At 36.1% G+C, this 26,694-nt stretch overlaps 1 protein-coding gene across 1 annotated transcript in view; it reads left to right on the forward strand.

Annotated features, from left to right (window-relative positions):
• ADAMTS3 (ADAM metallopeptidase with thrombospondin type 1 motif 3) overlaps positions 1–26,694 on the forward strand; it is a 301,009-nt gene that overhangs the window by 207,336 nt on the left and 66,979 nt on the right. Inside the window, exon 5 of the mRNA XM_004283565.3 lies at positions 24,226–24,425. Within this exon, the coding sequence (XP_004283613.1) occupies positions 24,226–24,425 (200 nt within the window). The remainder of the gene's footprint in view (positions 1–24,225; positions 24,426–26,694) is intronic.

Consider the following 26,694-nt stretch of genomic DNA (forward strand, 5'->3'; position numbering starts at 1 on the left):
TATTTAGAAGTCAAATTGCCAGTCATGTTGTTGTTTCCTTGAAAATAACATTTCTTTTCCTCTGTGATTGATTCTACAGTTTTCCCATTGTCTTTGGATTAATTAAATTAAGATATTAAAGCGCTTATAATGGTGCCTAGGATATAGTATTACTTTTGTTGTTAATGAGATATATGTTAAATAAGAAAAAATAAAAGAGGATCTTAAAGAAAAATCTTTTATTGCAGTAAATATAGTATATGCTGTTTCATACCAAAGAGGCAAAATAGAGATATTTATTAGTATTTGTATTTAAAGTATATTTTAAAAGAATAGTTCAATTGGCAAAATTTTATTATACAGTCTTAAATATTAAAAATGACAGAAGAAAATATCTTAAAATATTTTGTAGTGTCTTTTAATCTGTTTTGTGTGTATGTGTGTGTGTGTGTGTGTGAATTTCCATCATACAGAAAAACACTGGCATTCATTCTTCTCTTTGGTAATGTATGTTCATTTGTATAAAACTGTAAATTTCAACAAATAATATTTGTTGCTCAGTCTCTCACAGAAGATCTTTTTCCTTACATGTAGAAATGTAAGCAAGTAAGTGTATTTGTCAAGCTGTTTTGCTATGTCACACAGTCAAAAATTTGGAAAACAGAATTCTCTAAAAAAGAAGTTTCTATTTGACAACTGTTAGCTCCTGTGGAGTCTTATGAGAACATGATCTTTCAAGTCAAGGGTCTATATTCCTTTCAGCTTACTGCAGCATTGCTTGATTTAAACTTCATCATGATTGCAATATTGGTCACTGCCAGAAAGTAGGAAATTCAAGGGAAAAAATCATCTATTTATTGTGTAAAAGGCGTTGACCTAAGATTGTAACACACACATGAACTATACAGGGATAAGTAAAAGCAAATGCCACCTGGGCAGTCAGAGTGATTCCACAACTGTGTGGCCTTACCCCAATTAAAAAAGGATTGGAAAAATTAGAACTGTCCCATCTAAAGTCAGTAACCTTGTGAGATCAGCAAGCCACAATTGCCTTTTCCACATTGGAAATTGGAATAATGATTTGCTCAGTCTTTCTGTCCTCCTCCCTTAGAATAATTCTTCCTACAGTTCTGTAATAAAAAGTGTTCATTAATTATATACAAAATAATCCTAATGATGTAATACTTAACCATTCCGTGTAGTTTACTAATTTTGCCAGCTTCTTAAAGATAAGACTATTTAATTTTACCCTTGATGATAATTCATTGATAATGGTTTTGTCATATTAAAGTAGTAATGTGCATTCAGATTGATATAATTACTAACAGAGTTTAGTCATTCAGTTAGCATTTTAAGTGCTTGGTAGGTAGATCTCATCAGAATTGCTGGTATATGCTCAGTAATGTTATTATTAAACCAAACAAGTCTTAGTATTTCTAACACCTTCAAATTCAAATGGTGCCCAATATCTGGAAGGAGGAGGGGAAATAACCGTGTTCTTTCAGTGAAAGATTTAGCAATTACATATATTTTTTCAACATGGCCTTTTCTCTGTAATATATTTCCACTATGGCATTTGCTTAATTTTTCATGCTCATGATAATAAATGTTAGTAAAATGTTAACATAATTTAATTAATTAGTACAAATCAAAAGCATAATAGTCTGGATAGCTGTATACTATATTTTGAGAAACTCACTAATCTTAATTCATTATTTGCATGGTAATACCTCGAGATCTAGGTTAAGTCTCATGGGTAGCATCTCCATTTTATATTGGTACAGAAGCAAAAAAATCAAGGGCGCTTCGCAAGGCTGATAATATAAGCAACTATATTAACCTTTTTCACTGTTTTGGTTTTTTGCTTTGTTTTGTTTTGTTGCTTATTTAAGAAATTATTTTTCCAGTAGTAAAAATTAATTTTGTTGAATGTTATATTTTCTACTTCCTAGTCCTCTGCATGGGTTTTTAGGAAGTCTTGCTCTTTCAGTTACAACAACCTGAATGTTCTGATTTTCATCTAGTCAGTAGCCAGTTTTAAAATGCAGGTTATTTATTCCTCTCTGGTCTCTTCAGTCTTTCTTAGATTTTTTTCCCTATTTTCTTTTCTCTCTTTTTTTTGTTTGTTTCTTTTGGAAGACCTCACACCTCTCTGCCTTTCATTCAGCCTAGGTAAATTCACTTTATAATCTCTCCCCTGTATTTTAATAATACACATTGGCTTTTAAAATTGTTAAACTCAATTAATCCTGAGTGTATACGTTAGCAGGCTTAGGTGGCTCCAGTCCAAGTCTGAGGTACCTCTCTTATTAATAAAAAAAATTAATACTTTACATGGCGAGAAACACTTTATGCATATAATAATTCTTAACTAATATGGAAAGGCTTTAGTTACTTTCCTTCTTGGACTATTTCATAGGTTAATATTGTTACACTGATAGGACTGAGAAAAATGAAATCTAAATAGCAGATAAAACATTTATAAGTTTTTGAAATAGAAGAACATATGTAGTTTATTGTTTATTGTATTAGGTTCTATCATCCAAGCTAATTATGATCACGTAGAGAAAAGACATTACATTTTTAATACAAGCAGATCAACAGAAAATGATTATTTCGTACTGTAGTATATAGAGCAGTGTACCATAAATGTGCACCCAAACCACCTGATTCAGGATCTGCCGGAGTACTTCTTGAAATGTAGATTCTAGGGCCCACTGTAGACTTAGTGCAGTAAAATGTCTGGGTAGAGACCCTAAGAATTAGGTGATTCTTACGTACACAAGCATGCTATAGAACAGTCGTGTTTCTTTTGTTTTCTTAAGGTTAGCTAGAATGACAGATGGTTTTATTTAAAGACCTATAAACTATACTAAAGGAGTATCCAGCATACATAAATATCAAAGTAGTTTATATCATGTCAGGAGTATGAAGGCGAGGCCTTTTGAAGAATGATCTCATAGGCCTTCTTTGGCAAAAATCTGGCAAATGTCCTCTATACTCTAGCTGGGCTTACATTAACCTGACATTCTACCCCCTAGGAAGTAAATTTTGTGGCTTGATTTAAAGTATTTTTGTTATCAAGTCACTTTTTTGGGGAGGAGAGAAGTCAGTCTTTGTGGGGGGCCTTTTGCCACTCTTACATAAATTATTTTTCATCAGTTTAGATTTCTGTATTACATCCTTCATGATGTTTTCCAAAGTTTCATATTGCCATACTCATGTGTCAAACAGGTATTGGTATATGAGAGACTCAATTTATATTTAAATCTTTTTGGTCTTTTTTTGTAATTTTTTCTCAGTCTGTAGTATATATGCAGTGAAGTTCACAAGTCTTAAGTTTTCAGCTCAGTGAATTTTTACAAACGTAATCATCATGCATATCAAGTTATAGAATAATTCCAGCATCCCCAAAGCTTACCTTGTACCATCTCCTAGTCAGTAAGCCACCAAAGGTAATCACCATTCTGAATTCCATCAACATAGTATAGTTTTGGCCTTTCATGAAATTAATATATATAATATAAATTGAATCCTACAGCATTTGTTCTTTCTTATCTCATTTCTTTAACTTAACATTATATCTGTGAGGTTAGTCCATGTTGCTGTGTGCAGTAGCAGTTTGTTCTTTTTTTTCCATTTATAAAGCAGTTTTATTCAGATATAATTGATAAGTTGCTGAACACATTTTACATTTAAAGTGTTCAATTTTATAAATTTAGACGTATGAATACACTCATGAAACCACCACTACAATCAAGATAGTGAACATACCCATCACCTGCAAAAGTTCCTTCTTACCCCTTTGTTTGTTCATTTGTTTGTTTGTTTTGAAATCTAGTTGATTTACAATGTTGTGTTAGTTTCAGAATAATAAAGCAACAATAGTTTTACAATGTTGTGTTAGTTATACAGCAAAGTGATTCCATTTTTTATATATAAGTAAATGTTCTCTCTCTCTCTCTCTCTCTCTCTCTCTCTCTATATATATATATATATATATATTCTTTTCCATTATTGTTTATTACAAGATATTGAATTTAGTTCCCTGTGCTATACAGGAGGACCTTGCTGTTTATCTGTTTCATATATATCGTAGTTTGTAACTATCTGTTAATCCCAAACTCCTAATTTATTCTTCCCCACCTTTCCCCTTTGGTAAGCATAAATTTGTTTCCTATGTCTGTGAGTCTGTTTCTGTTTTGTAAATAAGTTCATTTGTATCATATTTTAGATTCTACATATAAATGATATCATATGATATTTGTCTTTCTCTGACTTACTGCACTTAGTATGATAATCTCTAGGTCCATCTGTGTTGCTACAAATGGCATTATTTCATTCTTTTTTATGGCTGAGTAATATTCCATTGTATATATGTACCACGTCTTCTTTATTCATCTGTCAGTGGGTGTTTAGGTTGCTTCCATGTCATGGCTACTGTAAATAGTGCTGCTATGAACATTGGCGTGCATGTATCTTTTTGAATTATAGTTTTCTCCAGATATATGCCCAGAAGTCAGATTGCTAGATCATATGGCAACTCTGTTTTCAGTTTTTTAAGGAACCTTCATTCTGTTTTCCATAGTGGTTGTACCAATTTACATTCCCCCAACAGTGTAGGAGGGTTCCCTTTTCAGTTCATTCTTTTTAATTGCTTTATACTATTCCCTTGTACAATTTAGCATGATTTATTCATCCTATCTATTTTTTCAGTTTTAGCTATTATAAATAACTATGAATAATCTTGTTTGTGTATTGTGGTGGGTGTACATATGTGCTCATTTCTGCTTAGTGTTTGCATAGTAGAATTGCTGTCATAGGATATGCATATATTCAACTCTTAGATAATGCTAAGTGGTTTACAAGGTAGTATACCAACATATATTCCCAGTTCCAGTTGATCCATATCTTACCCAATGCTTGATATTGTCAAGTTTTATTTTCCAGTTGTAGTGACTGTAGTAGGTATGTTTTACCTGACTTTAATTTGTTTTTCCTGATGTCTAACAATGTAGAGAACATTTGTATGTATCTGTAGGCTATTAGATTGTTATACTTGTGAAGTGTACATTTAAGGACACATTTTAAAATTGGATGCTGTCTTGTTCTTATAGTTTTGTAGGTGTACTTTTATATTCTGGATATGAATACTTTGTTAGATATGTTTTGCAAATATTTTCTCCAACTCTGTGGCTCAATGTCTTTAAGTATTAATGTTTATAGTTTCAGTGTAGAGGTCTACCACATCTTTGTTAGATTTTTTTCCTAAGAATTTGAGTTTTTATACTCTTTTAAATGGGATTTTTTCCCTAACTGCTGATAAATTTCATTTGTTTTTGTTTGCTGTTAATATATAAAATTCAAGTAATATTCTTCTATTTTGGCTTGCTTAATTCATTTATAAATTCTGTAGATTCTTTTGGATTTCTATAAAAACAATCATGTCATATAGAAATAATGACATGTTTATTTCTCCCTTATAAATCATAATTCTTTTTTATTTTATTTTCTTGCTTTATTGAATTTTTTTGCCACTCTGTGCATGTCTGCAGATGACTGAGAAAGCACTGTGAGTATTGACTTGGAGGTTACAAATAAATTTTAGTGAGTAAGCAAATTCACAAATACAAAATCAACAAATATTGGGGATTGACTGTATTTTATATGGATATATATGTAAATAAATGTATACATATACATGAACTATAATATAATTCCATACAGTGTTATAGTGTGTGCCTTTGTATGTATTTATGATGAGATATAATTTATTTAATTATACACCTACTCTCAGATGTATGACTTGTCTCCAGTTTTTCTTTGATATTATCACTTCTAGTACCACTAGAAACTTCAGCAACAATTAGTTGTTATGCTTTGCTTTTCCATTCTTCCACTTTTTGTGCATTGATACATTATGATCCATTTAAATCCTCATTTTCTCTAAACTCAAACCACTTACCTGCTTATTTGTTGACTCACTTATTTGTTTAATGAACATTTATTGATCTCTTAATGTGTTTCAGGCTTATTGGACTACTTTTTAGCACATTTCCCCATTTAAAAAAATGGATGCAATCGTTATCAGATTTTTTTTTTACCCACAAAAATATTCTGCATTCAAGAACATTTATTTATGTCCCTCTGTCTACTTTATGATGGAATCAATATAATGAAGCATTCCAAAGCAAATTGGATAAAGGTGCACTAACTCATATATCATATGCTTCTTATATGAGTACAACAGTTATTATTAACAAACACTATGTAGTATATACCTAGTTTTCAGCCTTGTTGTTATATAAAGTTATGTGCTATGGTGAGTTTTATTACCTGTGACCAGTCTTTGCTTTACCAAGAACTTATTCTGACTTTTATCAAACAAGAGGAAAAATATAGCACATGAATTTACCCTTGAAAAATTTTTTTTCTTTTTTGAATTTTTGGCTTGACAAATGTTAGTGGAAAGTTATCTGGGACTGCTAAATATATTGATTAAGTCAGAGGAGATGATCCTCCAACAGGGAAGGCTTTGATCGATTCCTTTAAGTATTTTTTTAGATATTCTTTTACTCAGGTAGACAACATTCTAGGCTGATGAAATAAGAAAAATGGCAAAAATGAGTAGACTGTGTAATGACCAACAATTAGGTTAACTCTTCTGGAGAAAAAAATAAAACTAGGATACAAAAAGAGATGTGTACTTTAGGTAGTGAAATGTTTGGCCAATTATAAAAGGTTTAGATTTAATGAGGAAAGGAAATTTGTACTACCAAATGCTCTTGGAGTAACATTTAAAGTAGATAATTTAAGTGACTGAACATAGGATGGGTGTGGACAGAAAACAGCAAAAGAGAAGACACAGTCCAATATATAGAACATGGAATATGACATTGAATGCAAAAGTGCAGATAGAAATGGCAAATCTAAGAATATTGTGTAGCAAGTATTATCAGAATTTGGCGATGACTTGATGGGGCAGGCAAAGTAAAAATTGACTTCAGGGTTTTGATTGCCTGGAAAGGAAGTACAAGAAGATTGTTGAAGGATGTACTATGTTGAGATAAGTTAATGTTTTGAGAACAATAATAATGAGAAGCCATTGGACCAGCAATGTAGAAATGTCATATAACTCAGGATATGTAGCTCAAGGGTTTAAAATGTATTAAAATTCTATGACTGAATGATTTATCCAAGGGAACATGTATAAAAAGAAAAGAGCCTTGCTTGGGTGATTCTCAGCCAATTGGAGACAAGGACAGGATCCAGCAAAGGACCACCTAAAGAGACATATGGAAAACTAAGAGTAGAGAGGAATGAAATGTCGAGTTGGAAGACTGCATCAGTGAAGAGAATGTGGGACGATTCACTCAACTGGAGAAAGCAAAATGGGCTAGAACTGGAGACGGTGGTTACAGACAAAGGAAAAGAAATCCTGATTTGACTCAGGTCAGCTTCTATAAAGAAGCAGCTGTAGTGACTGTAACCTGGAGTGGAAAGGGGTAAGGAGGGCTATCTACAGGTTAGGGAGTGAACTTTATTATTACATTGCAAACCACACAAAGAGAAAATGTACTTCCAGGAATGTTTTGTGTAAACAAATGCCTGGACTAGGTCAAGGCGTTTATAAAATATTACTTAAGAACACCTGTCACATAATAGGTGCTCACTAGATGTTTGTTAAATGAATGAGTCCTCTCTCATCCCTGTCTTGAACATGTCCTCTGGCTTTTGGTGCATTTTCCGAATACTAAAAATGTAATAATAGTGATACTAGTGAAACAGTTATAGTAAGTCCCCTACATACAAACGAGTTCCATTCCAAGAGTGCGTTCATAAGTCCAATTTGTTCATAAGTCCAACAGAGTTAGCCTAGGTACCCAACTAACACAATCAGCTATGTAGTACTGTACCTAATCGGTTTATAATACTTTTCACACAAATAATACATTAAAAAAAACACAAAAAATAAAACATTTTTAATCTTACAATACAGTACCTTGAAAAGTACAGTAGTACAGTACAACAGCTGGCATACAGGGGCACGTTCACATCTTTGAAAGTTCACAACTTGAAGGTTCGTATGTAGGGAACTTACTGTATATGGAAATGTAAGCTAGAGGCCATATTGGAAGCAGTTTCTGAGGGATACGGGAGAGAAAAATAGAGGTATTCGTCAAACTCCACAAAAGTATAGAATCACAGAAGCAAAATTCTAGAGGTAGGAGGGATCTTGCAGGTCACTGAATAGCTCAACCCTCTTATTACATGACTGTGGATTTGAGGCCCAGTTTTGCTAAATAACTTACTATATATGTCTCAGGGTTCAGTTCCAGGAAATTGAAACCACACCAGCTATTTTAAGCATGAAAGGATTTAGTATAAAGAATTAATTGCACATTTAAATTGTTGGAAGGATTGGAGTGGCCCTTAGGCTTGGGCTCCAGTACTAGTTCCCAGAACGATGCAGCTGATTGGCCCACCCGGGCAGCTGCTATTGCTGTGAGGGGGAAGAGGGGCAAGCTGCCGCTGCTGGACCTGTTGACTCCAAGAACTTGCCACCGAAGATGCTCTGTGAGGATAACAAACTGGCACTACTGCTACCGCACTTTCCTCTCAGCATCAACGCAGCTGGCAACCAGACCTAGGATATTAATATAAAAAACCTTGGTCCCCACAGTGCATCTCCAACCACATTTGCCACTTCTGAGTTCAAATCTCACCTGAGTGCTTCTAATTGGCTTAACCCCATGCTCACCTGGGAGCCTAGCTGCAAGCACATTGGGGCTCACAGTTTCAGCTTCTGCAGCATTACAGGACACAAGGAAGTTGGAATGGATGTCGACTGACAAATCACCGGATTCACACACCTGCATCCACAACTAGGAAAGCACATCACTGCAACGAGAACATGAGAGGCCTGTTCTTGCAGTCTCACTGTTATCATTGAACCTAAGTGCACACATAACAAGAGAATTACGTAGATTCAGCTCTCCTTCTAGAAATCACACTCTATACTGAGAGACCTCTAAGTAGGGCAACCACTTAATTTGTTCAAACTGGACCACATTTGAAAGTGGAGAGAAAACATTACTAGTATTTATGCCAGGATAACAGGCATGATACAGAGATCATACAAGCCCCCAGAAAACTGGCTCCAAGCCTGTCTGTAAAATATGTAAGATTCTTCATGATCTTGCTTCAGTCTCCCTTAGTGACCACATCTGTCAGCACAAATCTTCACTTTTTGCTCCATCCTCTTTAAAGTCTGTTCTCCCAGGATATCAGTACTGTTCAGGTCTTCTGCACACACTATGTCCTTGCCTAGAACGGCCCTCTCTATTTCTCCACGTGTCTAACTTCTGAGTGTCTTTCAAAATCCAGTGCAGCTGTCACCTCCTCTGTTGAAATGCTCCCAGACTCTTCCAGGTAGGAAGCTGGTTCTTTTTCAGTTACATACTTACCTTGTATGAAAATATCTGTTTATATTTCTTTCCTATTAAGCTGTAACCACTTCAGTGATAGGAACTGTGCTTTATTCCTAGAAACCAGATCGAATTCTATGCTGAAAAAGTGCTCAAGAAATGTTTGGAAATAGATGGATGGAAGGAATTAAGGAAGAGATGGAAAGAAATAAAGCAACAAGGGAATGAAGGGAGCAAGGAACTGAAAGAAAGAGAAGGGGAAGGAAGAGAAGGGGAAGCATGAGGAAAGGAGGTCATGAGCCTTTTCTAGTAACTCTAACATTTTCATTTGTGAGAATTCTCCTTGTATTACCAATCTATTAGATCTTTAAAAGTACTGAATAAGTCGAGATGAAATCCATACACACTCACTTAGAAATAGAATTGCTACCTGTAGTCTGGATTTCCCATCTGATATTTGAAGAAATTCAGCATTTATTGACCTTGATGACACTTCAGTGGTTAATGGTTTCACTCCATCTATGTTAACCTATCAAATATGTCATTCCTCACTTTGAGTTGAACATATAAATGTTTAGATTTCTTGCACTCAAATTGCAAAAAGATCTTTAAATCTAGAAAGATTAATTTAGATACAATCAGACCTAGTACACCAATGAATCGTCCTTGTTTCCCTTTTTTTTCACTTATCACAAGATGATTCCTTTTTTGAGTAAGTGGTTTCATCCTGCTTGTTGTGGCCCTTGTTGTTGATTGTAAGGGATGGCCCACAGTGAACCTGATTTACAGAATTTATTTCTTGCCTTCACTTCCGTAACATGACTTCCTAAAGTTCACCCCCAATTTTCTATCATCCAAATGTGTGTTTTTTTAAACCTAATTTGTAAATCTCTGAAAAACTCAGTGCAAAACATTTTCTTTTTCATTCTTTTTTTTAATATAAATTTATTTATTTATTACTTATTTCTTGGCTGCATTGGCTCTTTGTTGCTGCGTGTGGCTTTCTCTAGTTGTGGATCTTCATTGCAGTGTGCGGGCTTCTCATTGCAGTGGCTTCTCTTGTTGCAGAGCACAGGCTCTAGGCAGTAGTTGTGGCTCATGGGCTCTAGAGTGCAGGCTCAGTAGTAGTGGCGCACGGGCTTAGTTGCTCCATGGCATGTGGGATCTTCCTGGACCAGGGCTCAAACCCGGGCCCCCTGCATTGACAGGCGGATTCTTAACCACTGTGCCACCAGGGAAGCCTGCAAAACATTTTCAATGACTGTGTCAAACATCACGTTCTTTGGACTGTAAGGCGATACCTGTGTTTGCTAAGGTTTTAATATTTTGAACTTGCTCCATGTTTGTGTTAAGTAATAAGCAGATTTGGGGGGGGGTGCTACCCTTGGAAGACAGTTTCTTTCTGTAAACTTAGTTACAGTGAATGCCTCTTGGCTCAGCCAGCTGGTAATGAACAAAGAAACTCATATGGTTTTATGAGAAAGGTGAATAGAATTTTTTTTGAGATTTACTGAATACTGCTCAGCTTTCTCTCCCTTCATCTGATACTGTGTGCTGCAAGGACATATTCCAGGAGATTTAATATCTCATAAAAGTATGATTTTTGTATTAAAAGAGTGTTATCAGGGTGTTTACACTGAACATTTCACTACTACCCAACTTCCGTCAGTCCAATTAAATGTGTATAGAAAGTCAACTAAGGAAAGCTTAATGGCTATAGAAAATTCTAAGTCATGTTACAGAGTAACATGCCTATAAATCCAAGTTTCTAAACCCCACCATATGTTCTTAGCAAAACCAAATTAAGTGAACTTCTACTCTTGGCCAAGGTGGAATAACAGAGACTGGATTTACCCTCCTGCTTTGAACATCCAGAAACGAACAAAATATATGAAACAATAGTTTGCAAGACACTGGCTCTCTGGCAGTGAAGGACGGTGATCCCCAAGAGATGAGAAACAAATGCAGTGAGACTCAACATTACCCCAGTTTACTGCCTGGAGGATTTCTAGTCTGAATCTCAGGGAAGGAGAACCCCGGCTGAGCCTGACAGAGTTGAGAAGCCAGAGCTGAGAGTCTGGGGAGTTGAAGGTGGACAGAGTTCACAGACTGAGTCTGGAGGAAGAGAGAGCTACACAGAGGTAAAACTCTGAAGATCTGAAGAGGTTCCCCTCTAGTGTTTAGTCGAGTCGTGATCAGCACATACAGGTGAAGAAACTGCAAAGCTTGGAAAAAAACCACGCAAGAGGATTAGGGGAACAGTGCCCACACTTCCATAGGGCTGGGCTTAGTGCTTGTTCCCATGAGGCAGGCTGGAGTATCTCATGGTTCACCCAGCACTGGATGGAGCATGTGCAGAGGGGTCTTGCCTCAGTAGTGGTGAGTAGCTCTAGATGGGCACTGCTCTGATCCTGCTTAATACATCTTAAAAACAAGATCTGAAAGGACCAAACTGTTTTTAAGTAATTTAGCCACATCCAAGAACAAAGCTCATGAAATTTATAGGAATACAAAGATATTCAGCAGCCAAGAAGGTAAAATTCACTATGTTAGACATCTGATCAAAATTACCAAGTATGCAAAGATACAGGAAATCGCAGCCCAGAAGGGTGAGAAAAATCAGTCAGTCAAGACTGACAGAAATGTTAGAATTCAAAGCATTAAATAGCTATTAAAACTATATTCCATAAGTTAAAAAAATAGAAGATAGAAAAATACCCCCAATTTTTTTCTTCCACATGATCAATACTAGCTGGAAGGATGTATTATGGGCATATATTTTTAAAAATGTAAATATAACAGAGTTTCTTTTCTCTAGCAAATTTTATTCCTTACACTAAGAATAGTTTTATTTTTAGCAAATAAGTGACTTTAGTGGAAATGCACTCTAGGAATGGCTCAACAATCTTATTCGAATGCCAAAAATGGTATGTTATTAAATTTAACTTGGATAATGTCTTTTGTGGATTAGGAGTTGTACTATTCCATTCATAGTATTTGGTAACAAATGTGGTTCTATTGTAAATTTGTCTTAAATATGCAGTAATTATTATGGCTCAAATATACTAACTACATAAGATATAATTATGAAAAGTGACCTTGCATCTAAACATAGGCCAAAACTATTTGATCAGTATTATTCAAATGAACGTAGCACTTTAGATAAAAACATGTTGAAAGACTATTTCTTCAATATTTAATGTTCTGATAATACACATTTTTAACTTTATATCCTTATAACTAAATTTTAAAAGAAAATTTATTGGAGGTAGCCTAGTAAAATTTTGCTGCATTACAACAAAAAGGCATAAAGTGTATTTTTAATCACTTAGTATAAAATTCTGGTCTGTGTTATGGATGTGTAAATAGCTAAATAATCTAAATGTCACCTTTACTCAACCTTTCATAGGTTGTCTATAAAATCTGGAAACATAGATAATATTTCATCTTTCAGAGCAGAGACTGAAGATGTCCTTGACAATGTTCTGTATATTTGTTTGTACCTCCAGACTTTATGGACACTCGGTTCCTCTTTAAAGGTGAATGAGAAGATTTTTTTCTTATTGTGATAAATTACTAGACTTCTACATTGTCATGAAATATTTTATATCATAATGTAGGATCTCTTATAGTGTAGTACCTTTTTCCATGTACAAATATATTTAAATTGTGAATTGTACCCTTGATCAAGGATTTAGCAGCAGATTAATTATACATATGATCCATCATGTATGATCAAAAAAACCATAACAACAATAAGCAACTTTAATAATCTAAAATAGTGAAATGATGGCCCAATTATTAATTATGGAAATTTAGCCAGGAAGAAAGATCCTCTAGCACTGCCTATTTATTTTATAGATAAGGAAACTGATGTGCAGATAAGTTTGACATCTTTCTCAAAATCATACAGATGGATCATAGCAAAGCTGGGCCTAGATCTCTATTTTCTTTGTACTGTTTCGTTGCCTTATAACAAACACCAAGAACTTAGTGGCTTAAAATAGCCCTCATTTATTAGCTCAAAGTTCTTATAGATCAGAAACTAAGGTCACTGGACTGGGTTTAAAGCTTAGGGTATCACAAGGCCAAAATCAAGGTTCTAGACAGTTTGAACTCTGCTCTGGAGGCTCTGGGAAAGAAGGAATCCACTTCCAGGCTCATTCAGGTTGTTGGCAGAGTTTAGGTCCTTGTTGTTGTGGGACTGTTGTTGTGGGACCATCTCCCCGCTGACTAGGGTTCAATGTCAGCAACTGAAGACCTCTCTCTGGTCCTTGCACAGGCTGCGTCTGTCTTCAAAACCAGCAACGGCAAGTCATGTCATTCTCATGGTTCACACTCTAGAACTTCTCTCCTCCCGCTTTCTCTCAGCAAAAGCTCTCTGCTTTTAATGGCTCAGGAGGTCAGATCAGGGCCAACTGAATAACACCTTTGTCTCACAGTCAGCTGTGCATATAATGTGATCATATCTCATCAAATTCACAAGTTCTGGGGATCTTTGTGGGGCCATTTTAGAAAGTCTGCCTACCACACTCTGAATCTATTCTGACTTTCTTTGTGTTATACTCTACAACCTCATTCTGAAAGATCTACAATATACATATAAATTAAAGATTTACATATATGTATAAAAGTTTGCATGTATCTCACACAAATATAACTTTGATATTCATGTGGCCCCTTCCATTACTTTACAATATCTCTGTCCATTTTCTGCCTTCTTTTGAACATCTTCACTAAAAATTGTGCACACTTCACCTTGTCACTCTTATTCCCCTCATCCTGTTTTATTCTTCTTACACTGCTTCATCATTCTTATCACTGGAACATAAGTTCTATATGGGCAAGCTCCACATTTGATTTGTCCACTGCTGTACTCCCAAGTGCTTAGAACAGTGCCAGGTCAAGCAGCCCTGTTCTTTAATTATTTATCAGAAATAATAAATACTTAATGTTAATATTCATAGTTTGGCTCTAAGGACTTGTTTAAAGTTTTATTAAATCATTCCATATACCCTTGGAGAAAAATTTAGTATGCTGAAGTAGAGTTTCTGGGGAAATTTGGGTAAAGAAATCCCTTTACCCTTAATAAAGTAGCATATAGGAGGCAACTGATAGAAGTAACTTGAGCTTTGAAACTGGCAGCTATGAAATGGAATTCTATGTGTACTTTATGCAGTTGATTTTACTTAGAAAACTTTAACTTCTAGCAGTGTCAGATTAGTAGAATGTAATCTAGTAAATTGGGTGTAGGGACCGCTTCCTCTACTCTGATTTAGTAGAGCTGAACTACAAAAGCCATAAATAAGAAAGAATATAATTTATTCAAGAGGAGGAGAAAAGTTCATTAGAATGCTATTAAATGTAGAGAGAAGTAAAATTTGAAAATTAGGGGCTTCCCTGGTGGCGCAGTGGCTGAGAGTCCGCCTGCCGATGCAGGGGACACGGGTTCGTGCCCCGGTCCGGGAAGATCCCACATGCTGAGGAGCGGCTGGGCCCGTGAGCCATGGCCGCTGAGCCTGCGTGTCCGGAGCCTGTGCTCCGCAACGGGAGAGGCCACAACAGTGAGAGGCCCGCGTACCAAAAAAAAAAAAAAAAAATTTGAAAATTAAAAACTACACTATCTTCCATAATTAAACTATGATTTTACCTGAATAAGAGCAATGGAAGAAACAAACTAGAAAGTAGATCACTAGTAGAAAAGCCCTTAAATTTAAAATGATATAAAGAGAATAAAATAATTAATTTGGGAGATTTTTAATATAAACAGAATATATCATCATTTTCAAGGGACTGTACATCCCAAGAATAGTTTATTAAAGAGTGGGAAGGAAAATGAGGAAAATCAGTGACTGTAGCAGGAAGGACATAGATGGGTTTATTCATCAAGGTTCTTTTATTTTCAGTTGTTATGAACTAACATCAAACTGTTTTCGGCAAGAATTTTTTTCGAAAGCAGTAAGAGAAGAAAATCAGGTGGTAATATTGTTTATTGACTCACAAAACCGAAAAAATCAAAAGAATGGTTGAATTCAGAGGCCTGGAGTCATCACTGGAACAGAACTATTCTTTCCATTAATAATCTTCACTTTCCTCTTCTTGCATTAACCTTAGACCAACAACTGTCCTGAGCTTTCCCCAAGCACCTTCACTGTTATATTCTGCTAGTTTCAAGCTCAGTAGAGAGAACTTCTCTTCCCTAGTAGTTCCAAATAAAATGGTCCTAGGTCATAGTTTCATTGTCATGAGTTAGGCCATCTGCCCATCCAATTACTAGAGTCAAAGAAATGGAATACAGTACTTGGCCCTGCCTGGGTCAATGCCCACTGCTAGAGCTGAGTGTCCAGGGGTGGAGTGGGGAAGTGAAGGCAGGAGGGTGTAGGTCGTTGTACCTACATGAACTGCCTGGAGAAAGACAGAAGCCCCACACCTAGATTTGCCAGATTTAGCAACTAAAAATGCAGGATTCTCATTTAAATTTGAAGTTCGGGTAAACATGGAAGAAGTTTTTAGTATTAGGTAGGTCCCATGATAATATTTGGGACATACTTATACTAAAAAAAATTGTTGTTTATCTGACATTTGAATTGAACAGAAAATACTGTACTTTGTCTGACAACCCTGCCCACACCCAGACATTTCAGTGATTTATTCAAGAAATGGTTGGAATGGGGCTGAGCAAGCAGCAGTGATGAGTCCACTACTATAGGAACGAAGGACTGAATGTCAACAGCCATTTCCGGGCCAAAAGAATGCAGAAGTGATCTGTAGGCAGGCAGATTACAATAAGAGAAATGAAACATAAAATGCATGAATGCAAACTAAGATAGAGTAAAAGAGACCAATGGAAGACTGTTACTAGGGAATGTGGAAGAGGAGGACTTATAAAGGAGGATTCAGGGGCTTCCCTGGTGGCGCAGTGGTTGAGAGTCCGCCTGCTGATGCAGGGGACACGGGTTCGTGCCCCGGTCCGGGAAGATCCCACATGCCGCAGAGCGGCTGGGCCCGTGAGCCATGGCCGCTGAGCCTGCGCGTCCGGAGCCTGTGCTCCACAACGGGAAAGGCCACAGCAATGAGGGGCCCGCGTACCCCCCCCCAAAAAAAAGGAGGATTCAGCAATGTGAATTGCCTGTGCAGTTTCCATTTCCCCCTCCTCTTTTATTTCAAGGCCTTCCCCCTTCATCTTTTTAAATAGGATCTCCGTACTATTCATGAACCCACACTTTTCCTAAACATGTACTTCAGAGGAGGCTGGCTTCAGTTACAGAAGTTGATTTCTGATTGGAATAAGGCATGTGTGAGTTCAGTTATCTTTGAATGATTTTTACATGGCCTTGTGATTCAGTTCAGGCCACTGAAACACGTAGTTAAATGTACCAGAGGGCTTCTAGGAAAGATTTTTGCCTACTTTTAAGAAAGACATGCAAAAGAGATATAATTTGTGGTACCTGGCTCTGATGCTGGAATTGGTGCAGCCATTCTGAAATAATCAAAGAAGTGAATTGGAAGACAAAGCAGGATGTGAAAAGATGGAAAGAAGTGTGTACCTGATCTATTGATGAACTGATTAGCCCAGGAATCACCCTACCTCTGGACCTCTTGTAGTGCAAATTAATATATTTCCTGATTGTTTAAGACACTTTAAATAAAGTTTTCTTTATTTGAAGCTAAAAACGTTCTAACTGACATATAGGAGATTGTTATAACAGTCAGGATTTTCTGTATATTGGACAATGAAGTGACCTTTCTATTTTGTTCATTCACTAATGATCACAAACTCAAAGCATGAAAACATTGGGTTTTTTTACTTAAAAAGTAAGAAGTTTTCCATTTAAAAATGCCATCTGCTACCCCTTAAAGTAGTCAGTGAAAACGAAAGCAAACATGTACTTTAGAATTAGAACTATTGGGGAAAAGAAATCACGGAAACTAATATTCATTCAACGGTAATGTCTTTTTTTAAGAAGAGCAACAGTTACTTAATGAAACTTCAAAATTGGCATCATAAATTGGCCTGAATATAGTTCTTTGAACTATCACTATGGAATTTCCCAGTTCTTGAAGGATTCAGCTGCTTTTCAAAAAAACATTTTATTAATCTTGGTATAATGGTACCCCCATATGTGTGGAGATGCTGTTACTGTATCTTTTTGGAATCACAACAATATAAATTTATTTAAATTATATCAATGGAAAAATCACTGTCCAATGATACAAACAGGTCAAAACAATTACTTAAGTTAACTCCTCTCTGTTTCTGACCTTAACAGATGACATGTGTTGGATTTTACGCCTATTTTTAGCTCTGATCTTAGGATCTCCACCTACCATTGGAAAATCCAGCTGGCATTCCAGTCACTTCATTTTCACGGCAGGAGTCTGTTCATGAAGAATGCCAAATTTCTACATATAGATTCATTCTGTGTTTATTGTTACTGCAAAACATTTTTTCCCTCATTTTCTGAAGTAGATGCACTACAGAGAAAGCTGCTGTGGGACATTTTGGTAAAGTGAATGTTACTTTATCATTCTCTTATTAACATGAAATTAACTTGCATTCCCAAAGGGAGTAGGAGAGCAGAGGGAATCTACACAATAAAATTAAATATTGTCAATGTCATATCTATTAAGACTAGATTCAGTGACATATAAAAGAAAACCCAAACATGGCCTAAACAGGATGGAAGTGCTGTCCTCCATAGCACTTTGTGTAACGAAGTCGGTTCCAGGGCTGGGATGCCAGCTCCGTAGTCACCTTGGGGTCAGATCCCTTCTTTATAGCTATTCTACCAAACTAAGCACATGCCTTGAATCCAGGCTTACCTCAAAGAACTCTTGATATCATGACCAAGGTCCAGGCAGCTGGAAGGAATACTAAGTGAAGGACTAGAGATGTGTGGTCCTTAGTCACAAGGGAATCTGCGAATGACTTTTAACTGGGTTTATTTCTACCTCACATAGAATGACAATCTATTCCTTAGGCATAACAGAATGGATGTAGGGTAGATGCTTCTATCACATTCCCTATCACAGTATGCTTCAGATTGTATTCCAACCTCAAATGTATCTGTATCAGTTTCAGAATTTGATCAGAACTTGTACCTTTCCAATTTTAAGTTTGTCTCCTGTCATTTTATAACCATAGGAATTTTTTCTGGGGTGAGAAGTGATTTCACCAATCTACACTTAGATTTCCTGTAAATGTAATTAAGCATGTAAACATGCCATATTCCATCCTGAAAATGTCTTAGGCCCAAGTGTTATAAATTAGCAAAACGAATTATATTCTACTTTATCTATTTGGTAAGTTCAAAATTCTGATTTAACACTATATCCTATCTTTAATAACTATCTTTAACTCTAATAACTATATTTACTGTGACTTGATTGGTCACCTGTTTGCCCCCAAACATTTCATATTTTCTGTAAAAACAGGCTTTATAGTAAATTTATAGTAAAATCATTATTTTTCTGAAAGTGCCTTTACAGCCATTGGGAAGCTACGGGGTACAAAAAAGGGTACCATCAAAATGTTTCCAAAATATTAATTAATTCTCATCAGTAACTTCTAAGGTAAGTTTCAAAAACATACATTTCCCAAATAGTTTGAAAAACAGAAAACTCACTCTAAGTGCTAAGGGGATTGCCTTTGATATTTCTGTGAAGCTTGAAAAGTACCCTAAGCATCAGTTTTTCGGAATGAAGCATGGGGAATAAGTAGCACACTATACTTATTGCAAGACCTTATTTATTGATTGATATATTTTAAGATGCTCAGTTTTCCTGCTAATTCTGTTATCACATCAATCAATCTCTGCTGTCCAACTCAGCCACAGCCTTTCAAATCACCTTGAATGCACTTACTTAGCAGGATGCCAACAGTGTGTCACAGAGATCCATAGTTTGCAACACCCAGCACAAAATGTCACTCTGCTTTCACTTCTTGAACTTGCCTATTGACTTCTCTGTGATTCCTCAGTCCTTAAAGCAGAAAACAGATCTGATAGGGAGTGTTTGGACATGATTAACATGATATTCACCTTTAAGTGTTCTTATTCCTATACTTATGGGGGCACAGAGAGAATGGTAGAAGTAGACACAGAATTAGAATTACACACATTTTGTCAAAGTGTGTGCCTGCTTTTAAACTCTGAAGCTTTAGAAAGGTGTGAACTATTACTAAAAGGCATGTTCTAATACCCTGATTAGGTCCGTTTAAAGTAGAACTTGTGGAAGTGATTTAAGCCAATATAATTGTCTGTGACTACATGATACAAATTCAGCTTCATTCTGAATATAAATCTGGTACAACCGTGTGGTTCCCAGAGTTAACAACTAAAGAGTTCTTAATCTTCTCAGGATCTACCATTTATTGAGTGGGTACTCAATAAATATGCACTGAGTGAAGATCAGTGCCATCTATAAGCTCTTTCCAATTTGATATTAGATGTTTAATCTACTAAGCAAGTTTGTCTCATTGGATTTAATCCTAATTTTAACTGAAAGTAAACATGCTAGATTCTTCTCTGCTTTATCTACTTTGTGCTCTTCATGAGATATTGTTACCCTCATTCTTTCTAAAATTATCAGCAATTCAGATTTTCCTTTATTAATTCCAGATTTTTTCTCACCTCTATTTTAAAAGAACTATAACCATTTGATATGTGACATATAAAATAAAATGTAGGAAGCTTTAAAAGGTATAGAAAACCTATCATAATGGGAAATCAGCATCATCATCATAATCATCATCATCATAGTAGTAGTAATAGCAGTAAGTACAATTTGTTGAGCACTTATATCTAAGCACTGTATACAGTGTTTTTACTAATATTAATTATATAATCACAACAGCTCTGCAAAAGAGGTATTATTATCCCATTCTACAGATGAGAAAACTGAGGCTCAGAGAGGTTAGGCATCTTAAGTAAAATCACACTTCTAGGGTGCGACACTGCCAGGATTTGAAGCCAGGTATATCTGATTACAAAGCTTGTGAACATTATATCGTAAAGTATGTATACTGCGAAAAATTCATTATGAATGAAGATGTTTCACAGCCTCAGACCTATTTGTTAATTAATAGGGATGTATATAAATAAAACATACCAGAAGTTATTCCACCACTGTCTTTTTTTCAAATGTTTGACATTGCCCACTTTAGGAATCACAGAAAAGAACACTATATGGCACAGGAGGAAATAGGGACAGAAGTATTCTTTTTTTTTTTTTTTAACATCTTTATTGGAGTATAATTGCTTTACAATGGTGTGTTAGTTTCTGCTTTATAACAAAGTGAATCAGCTATACATATACATATATCCCCATATCTCCTCCCTCTTGCGTCTCCCTCCCACCCTTCTTATCCCACCCCTCTAGGTGGTCACAAAGCACCGAGCTGATCTCCCTGTGTTATGCGGCTGCTTCCTGCTAGCTAGCTATTTTGCAGTGTATATATGTCAGTGCCACTCTCTGCCTTCGTCCCAGCTTACCCTTCCGACTCTCCGTGTCCTCAAGTCCATTCTCTATGTCTGCGTCTTTATTCCTGTCCTGCCCCTACGTTCTTCAGAAACATTTTTTTTAAAATATTCCATATATATGTGTTAGCACACGGTATTTGTTTTTCTTTTTTTGACTTACTTCACTCTGTATGACAGACTCTAGGTCCATCCACCTCACAGCAACTAACTCAATTTCATTTCTTTTTATAGCTGAGTAATATTCCATTGTATATATGTGCCACATCTTCTTTATCCATTTATCTGTCAATGGACGCTTAGGTTGCTTCCATGTCCTGGCTATTGTAAATAGAGCTGCAGTGAGCATTGTGGTACATGACTCTTTTTGAATTATGGTTTTCTCAGGGTATATGCCCAGTAGCGGGATTGCTGGGTCGTATGGTAGTTCTATTTGTAGTTTTTTAAGGAACCTCCATACTGTTCTCCATAGTGGCTGTATCAATTTACATTCCCACCGACAGTGCAAGAGGGTTCCCTTTTCTCCACACCCTCTCCAGCATTCATTGTTTGTAGATTTTTTGATGATGGCCATTCTGACTGGTGTGAGGTCATAATTCATGGTAGTTTTGATTTGCATTTCTCTAATGATTAGTGATGTTGAGCATCCTTTCATGTGTTTGTTGGCAATCTGTATATCTTCCTTGGAGAGAGATACTATGTTCTTGGATTGGAAGAATCAACATTGTGAAAATGATTATGCTACCCAAAGCAATCTACAGTTTCAGTGTAATCGCTATCAAACTACCAATGGCATTTTTTACAGAACTAGAACAAATATATTTCACAATTTGTATGGAAACACAAAAGACCCTGAACAGCCAAAGCAATCTTGAGAAAGAAAAACGGAGCTGGAGGAATCATACTCCCTGACTTCAGACTATACTACAAAGCTACAGTAATCAAGACAGTATGACACTGGCACAAAAACAGAACAATAGATCAATGGAACAGGATAGAAAGCCCGGAGATAAACCCACACACATATGGTTACCTTATTTTTGATAAAGGAGGCAAGAATATACAGTGGAGAAAAGACAACCTCTTCAGTAAGTGGTGCTGGGAAAACGGGACAGCTACATGTAAAAGAATGAAATTAGAACACTCCCTAACACCATACACAAAAATAAACTCAAAATGGATTAAAGACCTAAATGTAAGAAGTATTCTTGATTGAATGAAAGCAATGGTTGAAAGAAAAAGACGTCCTTCTTCCTTCTCAGGTTCCTCATGCAATGAAAAAATAGATTCACTTACCAAAAAACCACCTATTTTAGGAGGGATGCAAAGGCCAAACCAAAGGTATCTAGAGCAAGATGAACTGTCCTTCTGAAATAAGTATTCAGCCTTCTTCATTGATGCATCAGACTTAATGACATGATGACATTGCTAGTATATTTCCATTGGATACTGCCACTGACAGTTCTGCCAAAAAGAGCCATTTTTAGAACTGGGAGCTCATGTATGAATTTCCTATTTGTACGCTAGCTATCACAACCTTTCACATTCTCAAGTGTGTGAAGAGACTGAGGTTGAATAGTAAAGCTGTTTGCAGGTGTAGTCTCTTGCCCTCAGTGTGGGTTTACAGCTCTTAAAAACAGCTTTTAAGGAAAGATTTCTGTTTGATGTGGATGGTGGTGAGAGTTATTTACTTATTGTAGAGCCAATGTGATTCCCTGATGAGCAGAAAAATCCCAGTTAATGATCTAGCATTTGGGCTTGGGTCAAAGTAAATTACAGTATAGCTTTCAAACCTCAGTAGTCATATTCAGAGGCTGTGCCCATACTTGTAGGGGAGGGTGCTGGTGTTTCTCTATATTTTTTAAAAGTGGAAAGGGTATGAGTGAGATCTTTATTTCTACTACTTCTAGTCCCATGTGGCTAGGGCTTGGTTATCAATCTTCTTGACCAAGAGACACTGCTTTTTCCCCCTCAACTTTACTAACACCACAAAGATGGAGAGGGAGATGCCTATTCATTAATGTCAGACATTGCTTCAAATGGCTTACAGGCCTCAGTACAACGCTAAATAAGCCTCCATATAAAGCATGAGTCAGAATTGGTTCTGTCAGACTTCTTTTTAGATATGTGATTGTTTTAGTCATCAAGGCAGTATGTAAAATAAAATCCTTTCCAGGTTTCATATATTTGAAATGGGAATGAGTATTCTTTCAGTTCTGTACCTGCAGTTTTGATTAATAACTTTTATTTTAGTATTCAAATAACATATTTTATTTTTTAATTCACCAAAGCATTTTCTTCACCAAAACTATGGTAATCTGAATCTAGGTAATTAGATAATCTAGATAACTAGAACCTGAAAATGCCTCTCACTCTCTTTCTCTCCAGGTAGATAGATAGACAGATAGACAGATAGGTAGATAGATAGATAGATAGCAGGTAGATAGATAGATAGATAGCAAGCAGGTACATAGATAGATACATAGATGATCTAGAGATATATATGTACATGTATATCTGTATATCTCTCTCTGTGTATTATGTATATGTATATCTGCTTGGAAAGTAAAAATAATTAAGTTCCTTCCACAGCATAAAATAGTTTATACTTTTATATTCTTCTGTTATAGGTAATTTTCTGACTGAATTTTTACTTTGGTATCTCACGGATTCAGATATACAGCTATCGAAATGGCCTGCTATCCAGATGATGGCCAGTACAAATGTGGAAGACCTATATTGTCTGCCTAGCAGCATTCACTAGAAAACCACACTCATAAGAAATAAAGTAATATATGGTCACTGATAGTCATACCACTAAATGCTGTTTGTTGTGTTGCCATGCTATAATTTGATTTTTAAGTTAAGGCTACTTGAAAAAGAAGCAGTTTAGATTTATGTGATACAAATTCCACACTCCATAATTAAAGTAACTTAACCACTGTAAACTTATCAAGCTGTGAACTTTAAGTTTATAGTCTCCGTTTATTTAATAGCTACTTAGCCCACGTATGTTCTGCACCCTTTGGCTCTGCACTGAGGATACAGCTGGAGGAAGACTAAATACTCTGTTCCTCCTGGAACAGTCGGTCTGGCTGGTGGCACTGCTTTCTATGCAGTAATATTATTTTGCCCTCAGTGTTGCTGTTCTGTGTTGAATTTATAGGAGGTCTATCTGAACACATGCACTTGCACATTATTTAAGGAATAAACTGAAAAGCTACATCTTGGTGACTATGGATGATAATTATAGTTCCCCAAGAAGATCTTTTTTTGTAAGAAGTTACTAGAAGGCCCATTGGGGAAACTGAAATGCCTGGGTTCCTTTTGTTTCTTAATAGAATCGGATCTGGAAGGCCTTGATGATCTAGGTACTGTTTACAGCAACATTGACCAGCAGTTGAATGAAGCCATGAGGCGACGCAGACACGCGGGAGAAAACGATTACAACATCGAGGTGCTGCTGGGAGTGGATGACTCTGTGGTCCGTTTCCATGGCAAGGAGCACGTCCAAAACTACCTCCTCACCCTGATGAACATTGTGAGTATTGACTCCTTTTTGAGGTTTTTTTGATCTTTTAATTCACTTCCCTTGTTTTGCTAGAGCCTTTTGGAAACCTCTGTGACGTTTCCCATGACTGCGCCCCACATCCAAAATGTGTCCATAACTGCATTCAGTTCAAATATTGACCTACATATTTAACATACAAGATAGTTCTTTCCAGCATCATTTTGCATCCCAGGATGATGAGGAATTATTTAGGCCTGCTAACTCTGTGTGGATGCTTATTGTTAGAGCTTTTGAATAGAGCAATGTTTTTCAACATTACAATTGAAGGTAATATATGTACAAAGCACAGTCAGCTCTTGGCACAAGTGCTGCCCTGGAAGTTATAAAGGACTCTTTTTAAATTTGTTCTTTATGTCTTCTTCATTAGCCTTACTCTTGTCCAGAAGAAATTTAGTCAGTATTCTCAAACTGGTGTTCTTTTTTCCTTGTGAACTGGCAGAGAGCAGTTGAGGAGAAATAATATATAAATCATCTACTTCTAAAAGATAATTGAGACTGTAGTATACTTTATATGTTTTATTTTCTAGAATTGTAAAATACATATTGTATTGACCTGGCAAATTTAGTACCCAAGCCTATTCTCTCTTTCAGCTTTTTGACTTTTAATGTAATTCTTTGGGTATTTTACCTTCTTTTTTTCCATGCTTAAAATTAGATTTCCAACAATTATACTGGAGAAGAAAAATTATTAGTTTTACTTATCATGAGTTTATTCATCCTAATACTGATGCCAATATATTAAAAATATATTTTGTTCATTGAGATGCCAATGTATAAAATTCTACACATACCATGTCTCTGTGAAATGGAAAATGAATATAGAAACTCAGACACATTTTTATTTGTTCATTGGCACTAATTCCCATTATGAAGACTGATTATCATGCAGAAAACAAATTCCTGTGGAGATGCTGTTTTTACTTGCATTATGCATTGTGCCCCTGGGCTGCTTTCTCCTACCACTAGTGAGGCAGTCAATCAGGATAGACCTAGACCCTAAGGGGTGCTCAGACCTACAGGAGGCTCTTGGCGTAATGCAGCAGAAACTCAATACAGTCCTTGGCCTCACAGTACTTATAATTCAGTCAAGGATAAAAAAAGATGCAAAAAAATGCAAAGGTTGAGCGATAAAAGGCATGCTATCGTTAAGATATATCGGGAGGCGCTGCATTGTAAATTCTTCAAGACTTTAGAGGGAGCAACAGTCATCAAGTTGTGAAGTGTTGAGAGTATTAAACTGGGACTTAGAGGAGGCAGAGGCGTTACCTCTAGCTCTGTACCTGGTTGACTTCGTGACCTTAGATAGTCATGTCCCTTCCTGGGGTTTAGTTTCTGTATTCATAAAATTGAAAGACTGTACAAGATGCTCACTATTTCTCTAATTCATCAGGAAGCTGGGGGTTAAATTGGGTCTTTAGGGCTTTGTTTTCGGGGTTTTTTTCATTTGTTTTCTGTAGTTTTTTAAAGGGCACATGGAATTGTAAAGGTTTTCTAGGTAGACTCCATTGACAAGAAAGTAGAAATGAATATAGTATATTCACCAGACAGTAAGCTTAGGTGTCAAGGAATAAAGTGCTGCAGTTTTGGTTTTATAACCATCAAAAAAGGACTTTTGTTTTTAATACCATTAAATAGATTAAGTAATAGGCTGAGTCTCTGGCTCAAATACTAGAAATTATTCTAAAGCTAATTGAGCATCAGAGAATGGAACTGGAAAAGAGAAAATAATTTTTCAAACTTAATAAGTTCATTGCATCTGAAGTAATTAATGTAGGTAGAGGTCTTGAGGAGATAATAATAACAGTCCCCCCTTCCCTTCCCAAGTTTAGAGCCAACTGAAAGATATGGTGAACAGACAGATGGAGAATAAATAGTTTTATTATTTATAAGAGCTGAATTGCACATGACTTAAATTTATAGCCACAAAGATTTTTCTTATTCTAAATCAGTGATTCTCAGTGGAGAGCACTTTGTCCCAGCCCCTTCCATCAGGGATATTTGGCAATGTTTGGAGACATTTTTGGTTGTCATAACTGGGAAGGGATGCTACTGCCACTAGTAGGAGATAAACCACCTACAACACAAGGGCAGCCCTACACAATAAAGGAGTATGAATTATCCAGTCTAAAACGTCAACAGTGCTAAGGTTTAGAAACCTTGTTCTAAATTAGACAATCTTACTCACAACCCCCCATCTCTATCTGACTGGATAATTTCAGGTCTCCTTTATAGGACAGGT

The sequence above is a fragment of the Orcinus orca genome, chromosome 4, assembly GCF_937001465.1.
Source record: "Orcinus orca chromosome 4, mOrcOrc1.1, whole genome shotgun sequence".
NCBI lineage: Eukaryota > Metazoa > Chordata > Mammalia > Artiodactyla > Delphinidae > Orcinus > Orcinus orca.